This window comes from Leuciscus leuciscus (assembly GCF_965113295.1).
Source record: "Leuciscus leuciscus genome assembly, chromosome: 25".
Classification (NCBI taxonomy): Eukaryota; Metazoa; Chordata; class Actinopteri; order Cypriniformes; family Leuciscidae; genus Leuciscus; species Leuciscus leuciscus.
The window spans coordinates 21799034-21815591 of record NC_138724.1 but is presented as its reverse complement, the minus strand read 5'-3'; the positions used below and the strand labels follow the sequence as shown (position 1 = coordinate 21815591).

General features: G+C 44.4%; 1 protein-coding gene across 1 annotated transcript; it reads right to left on the bottom strand.

Annotated features, from left to right (window-relative positions):
* Window positions 1–13984: 13984 nt before the first annotated feature.
* LOC309490874 (olfactomedin-like) lies at window positions 13985–16020 on the bottom strand. The gene is made up of 5 exons (XM_082160166.1): window positions 15910–16020; window positions 15634–15792; window positions 15298–15510; window positions 15004–15136; window positions 13985–14851 (listed from the first exon to the last, which is right to left on the bottom strand). The coding sequence occupies exons 1-5, from the start codon at window positions 15940–15942 to the stop codon at window positions 14040–14042; spliced, it is 1350 nt and encodes a 449-aa protein (XP_082016292.1). The 5' UTR covers window positions 15943–16020; the 3' UTR covers window positions 13985–14039.
* Window positions 16021–16558: the final 538 nt, after the last annotated feature.

Genomic DNA, 16558 nt, shown 5'->3' with positions numbered 1-16558 from the left:
GCTCTGATCATCACCATTTGATCATCCCCATGGAGCCAGTTCACTTCGGCCCACCAGGCGGGCCAGCTGCTATAAGGACCAGATTAGGCTGGACACTGCAAGGGCCAGCCAATGTACTCCAGCACCAAATACCAGAGCATTAATGCTTTTTCACATATATGTGACTTCCACCTCATCAGAGCTGTTGCAACATGTGGAGAGACTCTGGCAGCTTGACATATTACCATGTAACAATCGGCCTTATCGGTAGAGTTACATGAGCTAAAAATGGGGTCAGATTAAACTGTGTGAGTTTTTTCAAGTGTTTTAAAAGATGAGACGACAACAGAAATAAAGTGTATAAATGAAGTGTATTTACAATTTCTACCAGGACTTAAAACAACACAATACAACAAAGAAGCCTTAGGCTGTTAAAAGCATAGTCCATTGGTTCCATACCCTAAAACAGTCCTTAAGAGTCCTTGCGTGCTGTAAGTCCCAATGTGTAAGTGTCCACCGGTGTATATACAATCCAACTGTAGTGATAATCCAATGAAAGTGATGTGGTTTGCTGGAATGGTAAGTCCTTAAAAGCAACTCCTCGATCCAGCTTTGGTCCTCTTGACAGAGACCCTGTTTGTTTGCCATGCTGCTTCTTTTATGCTGGCTATTTCCTGTTTCCTGTCATGTGATTGATTGCTCACATGACAGGCAGACCATAATCATTTAAAGACATACACACAAAAAAAACAGATAAGAGGAATAAAATGGACTAAAATGACTAAGACAACATGTAAACCTATTAAAACTCTAATATACATAAAATCATTATAATATACAGAGTGGTTAAAACAGGTGTCATGTGTGACAGTGTCACATAGTCCCCCCCCCCCCCCAGCCTACGGCTCCCCGGGGAAGGTACTAGTCCCTTGAAGGTACTGTCAGCCATTGTCCATGTAGTGGGTATCCTCTTGAATGTGTGTCCTAAAATGTCTTTGTAATAAGTTAGATAAAACTAGGCCCTCCCACATAGGCACTAGTCTGCCGGAGGAATCTATGGGAACACCAGAGAGAGGTGGAATCCGATACCAGCCTGGGTGTCCTTGGGTCGGTGATGCCATTCCTCCCAGGGTCTTGAAATACCCAGCTTTCCTGGCATGCCTCTCACCCCGGCAATTCCTTCTATCCGGCTTAAGGGTCTCTTTCGGTGATGATGAACGGTGATGATGTTGATGGTGAAGTGGTTTCTTGTTAGGATTGATGACTGCACACTCCTTGGTCTCCACACCACACAACTTGCAATCGGCGACAAATCTCCAGACGTCGCTGCGGATCGTGGGCCACCAGGCAACTTCCAAGATCTGCAGGAGGCTCTTTAGCCGTCCATGATGTTTCTCCTCGGTCTTTAGATGGAAGTGCTGTATCGTCTGCTGGATCAGGGGCTTGGGAACGACGAGCTGGATTTTCATGTTGTCGTCCCCCTTCTGGATCCGCCGATACATCAAGCCCTGGTGTTCCCGCAGTTCGACCCGGTTGGTTGGTTGAGTGGTGGGAGAGATGGTAAGTCCCTGGAGAGTGTCATCAGCACCCTGTGCGCTGGCGAGTTGCTCTCTGGAGAAGGGAAGGATGGAGATTATGGGGTCGAAGTCTGGCCCAGCTAGCATTGTGGCACAGAATTCTCCATCTGTTGTTCTGTTGATGATTCGTGAAGTGGTTGAGGCGGTGGGATTGTTGGCCGGAGGAAAGCCAGGGGTTGACGTGGGAGAAACCGGGCTGGTCGTCGCAGTGGGAGAGCAGATAGTGGCTTCTGGATCCTTCCTTTGCTCCAGTTGTTTCATCCATTTCTTGTCTCTCCTCTTGAAACACTCGATGACCTCTCTCTCCAGTGTTCCCACGGCATCCTTTATAGATTCCTCCATTTTACAAAATTTTAAATCCACAGCCTCTCTAAAATACACTTCACGATTAAGATTACTTTCAACAGAGTCTTTAAAATTCTTCTCCAATTTTAAAACAATGTTTTTAAGAGCAATCACCTCAGCACGAAGCTGTACACACTCACAATGATGTAAAAACTGTTCATCATTAAAACCAGCTGATGTATTAAAAGAAGCAGCACTATCTTGACTAGTCGTCATCTTAAAACACTCTTCTCAACACAGCGTTAAAAATCTTTAAACGTCCCCGTACGGGCCACCATATGTAACAATCGGCCTTATCGGTAGAGTTACATGAGCTAAAAATGGGGTCAGATTAAACTGTGTGAGTTTTTTCAAGTGTTTTAAAAGATGAGACGACAACAGAAATAAAGTGTATAAATTAAGTGTATTTACAATTTCTACCAGGACTTAAAACAACACAATACAACAAAGAAGCCTTAGGCTGTTAAAAGCATAGTCCATTGGTTCCATACCCTAAAACAGTCCTTAAGAGTCCTTGCGTGCTGTAAGTCCCAATGTGTAAGTGTCCACCGGTGTATATACAATCCAACTGTAGTGATAATCCAATGAAAGTGATGTGGTTTGCTGGAATGGTAAGTCCTTAAAAGCAACTCCTCGATCCAGCTTTGGTCCTCTTGACAGAGACCCTGTTTGTTTGCCATGCTGCTTCTTTTATGCTGGCTATTTCCTGTTTCCTGTCATGTGATTGATTGCTCACATGACAGGCAGACCATAATCATTTAAAGACATACACACAAAAAAAACAGATAAGAGGAATAAAATGGACTAAAATGACTAAGACAACATGTAAACCTATTAAAACTCTAATATACATAAAATCATTATAATATACAGAGTGGTTAAAACAGGTGTCATGTGTGACAGTGTCACAACCATACCGCAATGAGAAGGTGGTGACACACTCACGTTGTGATCAGGAGGCCATCACTCTGCTTGAGACCAAGACTGCAAGGGTAAATGTAAATGGAGTGTTTCGTTACGCCACACCGCTTCTGCGAAAAAGGGACATGCCCCAATTGAAAGTGCCTAAAGAGTCTGTTCTCCCCAACCTCAGAGCTTTAGAAAGGCGTCTCAGTAAAAGTCCTGAACATGCAAAGGCATATAAACAGGAAATTGAAAGGCTGGATCAATCTGGTTATGTTGTCAAGCTAGCTGCTGAAGCAGTTGATCACACCCCTGAATCATGGTACATACCGCACCACATGGTACACCATAATGGAAAGCACAGAGTAGTGTACAACTGTTCCTTTCAGTACCAAGGCCATAACCTCAATGAGTACCCCCTAGCTGGGCCTACCCTCACTTCCACTTTACTAGGTGTGTTACTCCGTTTCAGAGAGCATGCGATTGCCATCACAAGCGATATCAAGAGCATGTTTCACCAGATTCGTCTGCTCCCAGAGGATAAACCACTTCTCAGATTTCTTTGGAGAAACATGCAGCGTGAGACACCAGTCGGTGTCTATGAGTGGCAGGTTTTGCCTTTTGGGACTACATGCAGCCCATGCTGCGCAACATTTGCTGTCCTAAAACATGTCCAAGAGAACACTGTTCCAGGAGAAGACACACGTGTGGCTGTAGAGAAACATTTCTATGTGGACAATTTCCTGCAGAGTGTAACTTCTACTAACAAAGCGACTGAACTGGTGAACAAGCTTCAAGCTCTTTTAGTTTCTGGTGGGTTCGAGTTAAGACAATGGGCTAGCAACATTCCTTCTGTCGTTGCACACCTTCCTGTAGAAGCCAGATCTGAGAGAAATGAGCTTTGACTTACTGAAAAGCAATGAGATGTCTCCAAATCCACCTTGGGTCTACATTGGCTTTGCCAAGCAGACACACTTGGTTACAAAGCTCGTCTGAAGGAACCACAAGTTCCTACAATGAGGTATGTCTATTAGGTCGTAGCTAGTCAGTATGACCCACTAGGCTAAATTATCCCCTTCACAACTAGAGCCAAAGTACTGATACAAAGACTGTGGGATAAAAAACGAGAGTGGAATGACCCATTGCTACCAAGTGACCTCTTGCAAGCCTGGCGTGAATGGGAAGAAGAATTGCAGTACCTGAACAAGATTGCTATACCACGATGCTACACTAGCACAGAACTGGATTCTAAAGGGTGCAAAAGAGACATCCACATATTCTGCGATGCTTCTAATAATCCAAGTACCTGGTCTAATGACCCGGAGGAATTGGTCCCAGACAGCACAGATGAAGAGAAGAAAGTAACCTTCTGCAGCCTGACCACAGTAGATTTCTCCGACATAATGCAAGAATTCTCCCCATACCGCAGTTTTGATCAACTGGTGGAACATGAAGCACAGAAACAGTTAAAACAAGCCAATCAGACAAGAGATTTATCCGCCCAAGACTATGTAGCTGCTGAGATCTCACTCTTGAAACAAGCCCAAGCTATGTGTTTCCCAGTTGATACATTAATATGTGGTAAATCTTTGCCTTCCAACAGCAGATTAGTCTCACTTGCACCAGAGATCACTTGCACCAGAGACCACTTGCACCAGTCTACTGGGCTCATAAGAGTTGGTGGCCATTTGTGATGTAGTGAGCTACTTAGGCCAGATACTGCCCATCCAACAGATATTTTCCGTCAGAGAAACAGAGGAAGCTCCCGAAAAAAAAGTTGCTTTATATTATGATAGTCCGGTATAATGAGACGAGACGTAGGCTACTGACAGATAAAATAAAAACATGACTGTGATAGCCTTTATGATTGGTCTGATTTCTTCAAGCGTTCACTATGTTTTTTTACTATGCGTATCTTCAAGCGTTTACTATGTTCACTATGGTAATGGTTAGCGCGCATAGGCTTTTGCATCACAAACACAAGGCATTCAAACATGAACGCGAGTTAAATTATTTTAAAAGTCTTTAATGCTGACAGAATCATCCGGCGCTGCTGTCTCCCGACTCGCTCACTCGCCCGCTCTGGCCCAAGGTATTCGACGGCCCGGCCCGGCCCTGGCCCGACAGTGGAAACGCGGCTAATGTGTCAGAAATATGGGGGGAACAGAATCCGATGGCAAAAAAAAACGCTGTCGGAATCCGTTCCCCCACTCCCATAATGAGAGGTGTTGATGTAATGGCTTAAAAAATGCTGATTTAATTTTTGTGTGTGGATGGAGCTTAACTTGCATCAGTTTAAAGAATATATTATTTTGCCTTTTATTATGATAGGACAGTATAGTATCAAGAAAGTTTGACGAACCGCGACTTGAATTCGGGTTGCCCAAAAAAAAAAAAAAATTATTGTCTGGGCTCTGACCACTAGGCTATTGGGTTTAGTAATTAGCTGCAATGTGATAAATATTAGAACCTCAGTGTGTCAGAAATATGGGGGAACAGAATCCGACGGCAAAAAAACAGCTGTCGGAAATCGGAATCCGTTCCCCCACTCCCATTATGAGAGGTGTTGATGTAATCTTAAAACTTAAATTACATGAAACTGACTTAAAAAAAATTTGTTGAATGTTGTATAACTTGAAAAATTGCTTATTTTGATGAGGTAATGTAAACCATAAGTTGTCATGATTTATTGATCATGTAGTTCCCTTTCGAGGGAACTCGCGATGCGTCAATGACGCTTTGGGAACACTCCTGCTTGATTTCGTCTGAAGCACCTATGTCAACTAGTCCAATGGCGAGAGTGGGCGTCACGGGCGGGTGACGTGACGACCAGGAAAGGATAAAGGACATCCGGTTTAGAACCGCGCTAGCTTCTGTGCCTCAGCAAGCACTCTGTGTTGTCTGTCATATTTATTGTTGTCTGTCACTATATCAGTCACAAGCATAGATATTATGGCGAACAAACAACCTTAGATCGTGTGTTCCTCCCTGCCCTCTTTCTTTACGGGTGGGGATACACACGATGTATGTGTTGTTTGTTTGGAACGGAGCATGATCTGTCAGCGCTCGAGGGCGCTGACTACGAGCATTGCGAGCTACTATCGCTTTACTCGCTCCGTTCCCGCTTGTCACTCTTTGAGGAGGGTGTTCAGGCTCACGTTCCTCGCAGTTGCCGAGGCAGCATGGAAGCTGGTATTGTGGGGTTCGCAAATGGATCTCGCGGAGGGGTTAGAGACGGGCTCCGCCTTTTCTCTGCCTTTACCCGGGGGATCCAGCGCTCTCTCTCTGGGATCGGAAGCCCGCGCCGCGGCTTCTTCCGCCGCGGCTTCTTCCGCCCTGGTTAGAGAGCCCGGTGTTTCAACAGTCTATCTCTGAGGAGGTAGATGTGCTGAGCATCGATGTAGTCCACAACCACAAGTATATATCTAGACAGGAGTATGGGGAGCAAACAGCTTTGGGTCGTGTGTTTCTCCCTGCACTCGCTTCATTATGAGTGGGGACACACGCGATTCATGTGTTGTTTGTTTGGGAGTGGAGCATGCACGTTCAGCTCTAGTAAAAGAGGGCTGACAGTGTTCATTCATAAATTCCCGAAGTGTAAATTTTGCACTATCGAGAGTTAGCTCTGCTCCTGATGGCTTTCTTCTCGAGGGAAGAAAGTCAATAAAGATTCTTTGGCTCGGATCTCGCGTTTGCTGAGGCAGCGCGTAGATTACGGGTCTGCAATAAATATTCTGTTACTCGACCTCGGATCTCGCGTGTGCTGAGGCAGCGCGTAGATTACGGGGTCTGCAATAAGAATAATAGTGGACGGGCTACGTTCATTCATGAAAATTACCGACGTGTGTGCACTATCGGGAGTTTCCCCATGCTACTGTTTATTTAAAAAAAGACTGCAATAAGAATCCAGTGGTTATGCATTCATTAAGAGAGATACATAGTGTATTGCAAGCTATGGATTTATGATTCTTTTATTGTATGTTGAAACTATTTTTTATATATAAGCCTATATATATAAATATATATTCAGCCTTTCATCCAGACTATTTTAACTTGTCTGGTTGATTTTTTGCTGTTTGATTCTGAGGAATTAAATAAGTGGGCTGCATTTAAATTTACTTATCTGACTTTCATTAGTTAGATTCAAGTATATGTTCAGTAATTCATCCAGACCGTGTTCACTTGTCTGGTTGATCTTTTACTACATTTAATTTTGAGGAATTAAATGGTATAATTTGGTGCTATAGCTGTCCACCTCCGAGGAGATGGATGCGCTGAGCATCGAGTTAAGGGAATTGAAGATTCTACATCTCAATCTCCTGTGTACAATGAGTTTGGAGTTTATAACTTTGTAAATGGGGCTGCTGGGCGGAGCAGCCCTAGCCATTAACAAACTCATTGTACGGGCAGAGTGTTATTTCCTGTGCTCCCCCTCAGAAAGATTGGGGACTGGAATGGCATTCTCAACAGAAGCCTTTAAAGCAGAAGATGGATCTGAGGACTGTTTTTCTGTGAAAAAGGTTTCGGCCAAGGTCCTGATGCCACTGGTGTCAGACCTCTGAGGGCAACCCCGACCGGGGTGGAGCAGTGTACACCTCAGTATACGGTGCCCGCCCCACCTCGGTGCCCTCAGGAGGCCGTTCTGCCAACCCCGTCACCCTTGGTGCCTCGGGGCGCAGCGGTCTCCAGCGAGCACATGGCTCAGTGTCACCACGACACTGTGTCAAACTCGTACCCTCTGAGGGGGGTTCAAAAAGAGTCAGTTCGGTTGTTTCCTGCCAGGATGCTTCAGGTCACCGAAGTGGCTGTTACAATAACACCAGAGGCCAGTCTCGAGAGACTGGTACCCTTAGTAGATTTTCTGACAGAGTGGAAGAATCTGCCGAATATATCTCCATGGGTCCTGCAGACAATAGAGAGAGGTTACAGAATCCAGTTTCGTTCTCCTCCACCTCGTTACAACGGGGTGCTACTCGCGTTAGTACATCCCGAGCAGGCTCTGGTAATGGAGCAAGAAGCAGAGTCTCTATTAGCGAAGGGAGAAATAGAGCAGGTGTACTCGCCCGACAGAGAATCAGAGTTTTACAACCGCTACTTTATTGTTCCGAAAAAGGATGGGGGTTGCGTTCCCATTTTAGATCTTCGTCTGTTGTATCGTGCAGTCATGAAACTCAAGTTCAAGATGCTCACACTCAAACAGATCGTAACTCAAATCAGATCCGAGGACTGGATTGTCACGATAGATTTAAAAGGCGCTTACTTCCATCCTCCCTCAACAAAGGAAGTTCCTGAGGTTTTACATTTTACATTTACATTTAGTCATTTAGCAGACGCCTTTATCCAAAGCGACTTACAAATTAGGACTAAATTCAGCGAGTCATCATAAAGAGGCAAAAGCAACAACAACGCAGGAAGTGCTCAAAATACGAAGTTCAGGTATTATTCAGAGTAGCATAAGCCTGATAAGTGATGTTTCAAAGGGAAAGGAATTTATTTATTTTTTTTTTCTATAAGGTTAAGTGCTCACGGAAGAGATTGGTTTTCAGCTGTTTTTTGAATGTTGTCAGGGATTCTGCATTCCGGATGAGGGTGGGGAGAGCGTTCCACCAGCATGGAACTGTGAATGAGAATGTTCTGGAAAGTGATTTTGTGGCTTTCTGTGATGGAACCACGAGACGTCGCTCGTTGACCGATCGTAGGTGTCTGGTAGGGATGTAGACTCGTAGGAGTGAGTGAAAGTAGGAGGGAGCTGAGCCTGTGATAGTTCTGTAAGCAAGCGTCAGTGCCTTGAACTTGATGCGAGCAGCTAGAGGTAGCCAGTGCAGAGAGATGAACAGAGGAGTGACGTGGGCCCTCTTGGGTTCGTTGAAGACAAGACGAGCTGCAGCATTCTGGATCATCTGTAGGGGTTTGGTTGCACATGCTGGGAGTCCAGCCAGAAGGGCATTGCAGTAGTCAAGCCTAGAGATGACCAGGGCCTGGACGATAAGTTGTGTTGCATGCTCAGTTAGGAGTGATGGTAGAAGTGTGGGAGAGATGGCTTGTAGAAGGTGTGAGGGGATGGGGTCAAGCGGGCAGGTGGTAGGGTGACTGGAGAGGAGAAGTGTAGATACTTCTTCCTCGGTTAGCGAAGAAAAGGAGGACAGAGGGGTATTGGCTGTGGAAGGGGTCGGTCTGGGTTCCTGTGTGTGTGGAGCTGAGAACTGACTGCTGATAGCTGTTGTTTTGTTGGTGAAGAAGGTCGCAAAATCGTCAGCAGTTAAGGAGGAGGCGGGAGGTGGTGGAGGTGGATAGAGGAGAGAGTTGAATGTCTTGAAGAGTAATCGTGTGTTGGAGGAGCTGTTGATCTTGTTGTGGAAGTATGAAGATTTTGCAGCATGAACATCAACAGAAAAGGAGGAGAGGAGAGATTGATACATACTCAGGTCAGATGCGTCTTTTGATTTGTGCCATTTCCTCTCCGCTGCCCTGAGTTCGGTCCGTTGTTCCCGAAGAACCTCAGATAACCAGGGGTTAGAGGGAGTAGCGCGTGCTGGCCTGGAGGAGAGAGGGCAGATAATGTCTAGAGAAGAGATTAGAGTGGAGCATAAGGTGTCCGTTGCGGTATTCACATCCAGAGATGAGAATTGTGAGGGTGGGGGAAGAGAGGATGACACGGCAGAGGAAAGATGGGAGGGGGAAAGTGAGCGCAGGTTTCGTCTGAAAGTGACTGGTGGTGGGGGTGGTGGTGCAGGGGTAGAGAGTTGTAGACTGAAAGTAATGAGGAAATGATCTGAAACGTGGAGAGGTGTCACCAGGATGTTTTCTGTGGTGCAGTTGCGTGTGTAAACCAGGTCCAGTTGGTTGCCTGATTTGTGAGTAGCTGTGGTGATGAGTCGTTTGAGATCGAAAGAGGCTAGGAGAGAGGTGAAGTCTGTTGCATGTGGCTTTTCGAGATGAATGTTGAAGTCACCGAAGACTAGAAGTGGGGTGCCGTCCTCAGGGAAAGTGGACAGCAGCACATCCAGCTCATCTACAAAGTTACCCAGCTGACCTGGGGGGCGATAAATGACTACAATATGGATTTTAATGGGAGTTGTAAGTGTAATAGCATGATATTCAAATGAGTTGTTGTTGCATAGAGAAGAGAGCGTGGAGTATTTGCAATTGTTAGAAACGAGAAGCCCTGTACCCCCACCTCTCCCAGACTGGCGAGGGGAGTGGGAGAAGGAGAAATTGCTAGAGAGAGCAGCAGGGGTTGCTGAGTCTTCTGGACGAATCCAGGTCTCAGTCAGCCCCAAGATACTAAGAGTAGAATGAGATGCAAAGGCTGGAATGAAGTCAGCTTTATTGACTGCTGACTGACAATTCCATAGACCCACGGAAAGAGAGAGAGGAGTATGTGAAGGTTTTCTTTTGGGGGCAAAGAATATCATTATCGGGTGCTTCCATTCGGTCTAACTCTATCACCCTGCACGTTCATGAAGTGCGTAGATGCAGCTCTGGCCCCGCCAGGCTGCAGGGCTACGCATTCTGAACTACATCGATGACTGACTGATTCTGGCAGAATCAGAGCAGTTAGCGGTTCGGCATTGAGATGTCGTCCTCACTCAGATGAAGAAATTGGGGTGAGACTCAATGCCAAGAAGAGTGTGCTTTCTCCACTACAGAGAACCACTTTCCTTGGTGTGGTATGGGATTCAGTCACGATGCGAGCCACACTTCGACCGTTCGTGTAGCTGCTATCCTCACAGCCACAAAAGAGTTGAAGCGAGGCCAGTCACGCACTGTGGAACAGTTCGAGAAACTGTTGGGCCTCATGGCAGTAGCGTCCAATGTGATACCCTTTGGCCTACTGTATATGAGACCTTTGCACTGGTGGCTCAGAACCAGAGGGTTCTCCCCGAGGGGAAACCCACTTCGTATGATCAAGATCACGCGGCGGTGTCTCCGCGCCTTGGTTATATGGAGGAAATACTGGTTCCTATCCCACATGAGCAGTCACGCACTTTGAAACAGTTCGAGAAACTGTTGGGCCTCATGGCAGCAGCGTCCAATGTGATACCCTTTGGCCTACCGTATATGAGACCCTTGCAGTGGTGGCTCAGAACCAGAGGGTTCTCCCCGAGGGGAAACTCACTTCGTACGATCAAGATCACGCGGCAGTGTCTCCGCGCCTAGGTTATATGGAGGAAATACTGGTTCCTTTCCCAGGTTCCGGTGTTGGGAGCTCTTTGCCATCGAGTTGCTATCTCGACAGATGCTTCCCTCACCGGCTGGGTAGTGGTAATGGGAGGCCGCTCATGCCAGGGCCTGTGGAGGAGTCATCTTCTTTTTGGCACATAAATTGCCTGGAGATGATGGCAGTCTTCAATGCGTTGAGACATTCCTCCCAGACTTGAGGGACCATCATGTGCTTGTCCGTACAGACAACACATCAGTGGTCTCTTTCATAAATATGTAGGAGCAGACATCCTGTTGAGGCAGGGGCTGAGGCCCGGGGAATAGAGGCTCCACACCGAGGTGGTGGAGCACATTTGGGGGGTTTATGGCCAGGCACAAATGGATCTCTTCGCGTCTCAGGATACGACGCACAGTCCACTTTGGTTCTCCCTCACACACCCAGCTCCCTTGGGGCTGGACGTTGTGGTATGGACATGGCCGAGGCTACGTCTGTTCATCTTTCCCCGATTACTCTGCTCCCAGGAGTTCTGGAGAAGGTCTGCCGGGACGGAATAATTATACTACTAGTAGAACCGTACTGGCTGGGCTGACTGGTTCTCGGACCTGGTGTCTTTCCTCGATGGCTCTCCCTTGGAGATTCCAGTCAGGAGGGACCTTCGGTTTTAAGTGGGAGGGGTGACCCTTCACCCCAGCCCAGAGATTTGGAACCTGTGGGTTTGGCCTCTGAGGGGGCCCAACTCATTAACTTTGGTCTCTCAACTGAGGTTGTGGAGACCATATTTCACTCCAGAGCTCCCTCCACGAGGAAACTTTATGTATTTAGTGATGGGTTTTCCCTTCATATTGCGGGTCTGTGGACAGTGGGGCCCAGTTACTGCCCGATTGGTACAGTGCTGGAGTTACTGCTGGTTTGTTTTTCCGCAGGGTTATCCCCTTCTACACTGAAGGTGTACGTGGAGGCCTTAGTGCCTACATGTCCCTTTTTGGTGGTATTTCCCTGAGGGGGGGGGGGAACCTTTGGTTGTTTCCTCTGTGGTGCTTTTAGACCAGGACAGGAGTATGGCGACTTAGAAGCCTTATTATATGTAGATATCCCTGTAGGATGTGGTATGCGGCAGGCTGGTCCTCTCCGCTCACATTCGTAAGGTTTTGCAACTTCGACCTGGGCGTTTCCCCAGGTTCTCAAGTGCTCTTGTCTTAGTTGTGCAGTATTCACACAGACAGGTTCTGGTTCGTATGGCGTGTTGGGCATTCTCGTTCCCAAAGCGTCATTGACGCATCGCGAGTTCCCTCGAAAGGCAAAACCCTAGTAACCCTAGTTCCCTGAGAAGGGAACGAGACGATGCGTCACTTTGCCATACTTCCTACATCCCTGTGATCGACTTGCTTCGGCCCTTTTCGAAGCTAGCGCGGTTCTAAACCGGATGTCCTTTATCCTTTCCTGGTCGTCATGTCACCCGCCCGTGACGCCCACTCTCGCCATTGGACTAGTTGACATAGGTGCTTCAGACGCAATCACGCAGGAGCGTTCCCAAAGCGCCATTGACGCATCGTCTCGTTCCCTTCTCAGGGAACTAGGGTTACAGTCGTAGCCTGAGAAGTTTTTTACAGTGTAGGGACATTTATGTTCTAAATAATTTTTTTGTGTTACAGTAGATGAGTGCAAATGTAATCTAAATTTGAAAAAGACGATGCACAATTGAAAATCCAATCAGCCAATACTGATAAATTACAAAATATTGGTTGATGAAAATTAAACGATTAAACTGATATAAAGAAGAAGAAGAAAACTTTATCAAGATAAAAAAGTAACTTCTCAGGTATTTCCTGAAAAATATTTTTCTTAGATACTAGGCCTAACCATTCATTGCTTCATTCACCTGCCATGCCTTTATCGTCCAGGATACATGGTTCAAAATAATGAATGTATAATTTTACTCTTTTGTACATTTTCTGTAGAAACCAGATTCTTGATGTACAAGCTGAAGAGTACACAAAAACTGTTGGACAACAATGACTCAGAGTCAGGTGTGTATTTTTTTTCTTTTTTCTAGCAGTAGTCATTCACAATTACCTAGCTGCAAACAACACATATGAATGCATCAGTACCCTCAAATTTCAGCCGATTTGAACAGTTGCTCTAAAATGCTCATGTGCTGATATATTGGTTAGCCACAAGATCCCTGCCTGTCATATTGACTAAGCAACCATGATATCCTTTTGAAGCACCTGACCAATAACAACTTCAGACTGACATTTGCTGGCACATCCAATTATAAGAGCCGTTTGTCTTTTAGTCTGTGACTCATAGAAGAGTATGCTGAGTTATAATGAGTCATAAAGCTCTTCTGGTTCAACAGTGAGGGGTGAAGAAAAACCCATAAAATCGATGGTGTCTATAAAAAGGAAGCAAAGAGAGGCACGATAATGAGTCTCAACGAGTGTGAATTCGCTTCAGTCAAACCAAGTAGTAATTTAGTGAAGAAATAAGATATTTTAAGCATATCTTGAGTATATGACAAGTGTCAGCCATTAGCTATTTTACAACATTATTCGAACTTGGCTCATCCAATAAAAGGCTTTGTAAATGCTTTTCGTCTCTTAGCTAAAGTTGAGTTGTAAGGAATGACATACTGGATTGTCTAATTTCCAGATGATCATAAACAGACTGAACAGGAGGATTCAAAACCAGGAACACAAGAGCAAGAAAGAGCACAGTCCGAAGAACCTTTCATACAAACACCAGAGGGAGCTGGAGGCTGTTGATGAAACTTCAACTTTCTACATTAAAAATATATGAAGGACAATGTATAGCCTACTGTTATTATAAACTTAAAATATGTTCATGTTTATTCATTATGCATTGATTTCATCAGATTTTTTGGCATGTCTGAAGGTGATGTAAGTTGAATTGTATTCATTTTAAGTTTAATACCTCATTGTAACTATCGTTTTTGAATGTCATGTTTTAAGAGTTGCTCTCTTGGTTGCCTGAAGTAAAAGAAGTAAAAGACCAGTTTTGAATTTAAAACACAACACACTTTTTATTGGATAATTGCATTTGAAATGCCTTCAGAAGAAGGTATCATATGCTAAAAGATAGGCATCATTGTACAAGTAGAGTTTCCCATCAACAGGATTGTAGTTCAGATTGGCTATTCCAGCAGAAACCTTCTCAAAAGCCAAAGAAAGAGTGTTTATCTCTTTGCCAGTGGTTGTATCAAAGGCATAAAACACCTCTTCTTGGTAAGTACTAACATAGCGTGTAGCGTACAGGACCCCGCACACTATAAACGTGCTGGTGACGGACCTCTTAAAGAGATGTGTCTTCCAGGTGTGGGTGATATTGAGCTCCAGCGGGTCTAAGCGACTCACAACAATGTTGCCGTGGTTCTCCTCGGTGGCGTATATCACCCACACGGCGTCTTGGTCAGCCTCCAGGTCGATGTCTGTCCAGTCACGGCAGCTGTAGTAGCAGAAAGGGAACTTGTTGTCGATTCCGGCACCATCCAGTTTCATACGTTTGGTTGTTTTTGTTGTAATGTTAAAGCTACAGATTTCAGCAGTGCTGTAGCATTGGTAATATACAGTATTGTCGTACAGTATAGTGCCAGAGCCCTGAACAGCATTTTTGTCACTATAGGATGGTGCTATCTGTTCATCTTTGTAGTTCCTATTGGCCATGAAGTCTTCATGCGAGTTGTACACCCTGATTGTGTGCCCATGCTTGTGTCCACTCACCAGACAGTGTTCCCAATAACGTTCCTGATTGGTTAGTAGGGCATCACGGCCCCAAGCACCAGAAACATAAGATTTGCTGATGGAGTTGAGCTTGGTGACACTTGGAGAACTTATTCTGGTCATGACGCGCTGATGACAAGTGCCTGGAAGTAATTGTAGTAACACAGTTTAAGCTTTTTCTTAATTTGTTAGAACCTTTTTGGACCTTAGTAAATGAAAATGGCATTTGAAAGCAATTATTTTTCTGTATCCTATTCCTTCAGAAAAAAAAAATCACAAATAGCAATGTACTTACTTCTGAAATTGTTGGGTATGGTCTTGCAAGTCTGTGCTCGGTTGTTGAGGTCACGTAACCTCTTCTTCATGGTCTCCAGGTTGAAGAAATCATCTTTGTACATCCTCTGAATATCATTGTTTGCCTTATTTAACTGAGAACAACACAGATGGTATCATTAAACTGTTGTCTCATTTACTATTATGTATTGTTTAAATAGTTCTGTCATTACCTTTAACTTGAGATTGATTTGAAACACTGATCACAAGAGAAAAGAGTTTAGAAATATGTATGTTCATGTGTTGCAATGTCTACCTCATTTAACAAGTTATGTGTCTCCTTGTTGGGGTTCTGCAAGTGTGATTCGTTAACAGATTGATGGATTTCCTCGAGTTCTTGGATTAGTTGTCGCAGGGGAAGAGCGTTGTACAGTCCGCTTGTGTGAAGGTAATTAAATGCTTTCAGACGGGCTGTGATGTTCTGAAGAGTGGCTCTCATTAACGGCAGTTCTGCATCTGTGTTACTCAACTGGAAGTCACCTCAGATAGTTAATTGATATTGCCTAAGTTCAAGATTCTTATCAATTGTAATAAAAAACATCTAAAAAAGCATTGCAGTGTCCATTTAGTTATAAAGAAGCTTAACTGATACCTTTTCCTCAAATTCATTCAGGTTCTCCTCACAGATCTGGACCTGTTTTGTGACTTCCACAAACCGTACAGCGGGAAAAGTCCAGATGGAGCTGTTTATTTTACACAAACATGAATCGGTCTTCTGTTGTCCTGGAACTCTCTGAGCCTCGACAGTCGCCTTATGTACAAATACAATCAGATGTCATACATAAGTTCTCTCATATTTTCTTATTTTCAGAGATGTAAGAATTGTAGAAACCTGTGAGATAATTCAAGACACAAAGAGAAAACTTACGATGACTGCGAGGAGCAGCAGGTAGATGAACATGTCGACTGAATGGGCTGAAAGACTAAAGATCTGCTTTAAACCACCACTAAAACACTATGACGCAATTTTAGTTATGCCAATTTGCATTTTTGGGGGTCTGTTGAAGGGGATGTGAAAATTGCACATATGGCTCTGTTAAGAAATTCAGGAAGAAATTTAGTTGAGAAATGTGGGAAAATTCTACCACAAGTTCCCCCCAAAAAAATTTCTGCCCCAGTTCATCATAAATTTTATGCAAAGATCTGCACTTTTATTATATGATGAAGGCTGAAAACTGGTTTCAGTACTGCATGATATTGAAATGATAAAAATTACGGAAATACAATCTCTTAGTTTTTGTTTTAAACTTTTTTCTTACGTCAGTACAATATTACAAAAACTGTAAATACATGTATTTTAAATTATGAAGATTTCAAGAAAAACGGGAATTAATGAAGAGTAAAACTTTTTATTCTCATGCCAGCAAAATCTGGTATTCTGCTTACAGTCAGTATTGTTGATATATGATTAATTTTGTGTATTATACTTAATTCTTATATTCCTAAATCAAGCAATTTAACACAAGAAAAAAGCTATTTCAACGCTCAGTTTGAATATTATATATACTGCTAATATA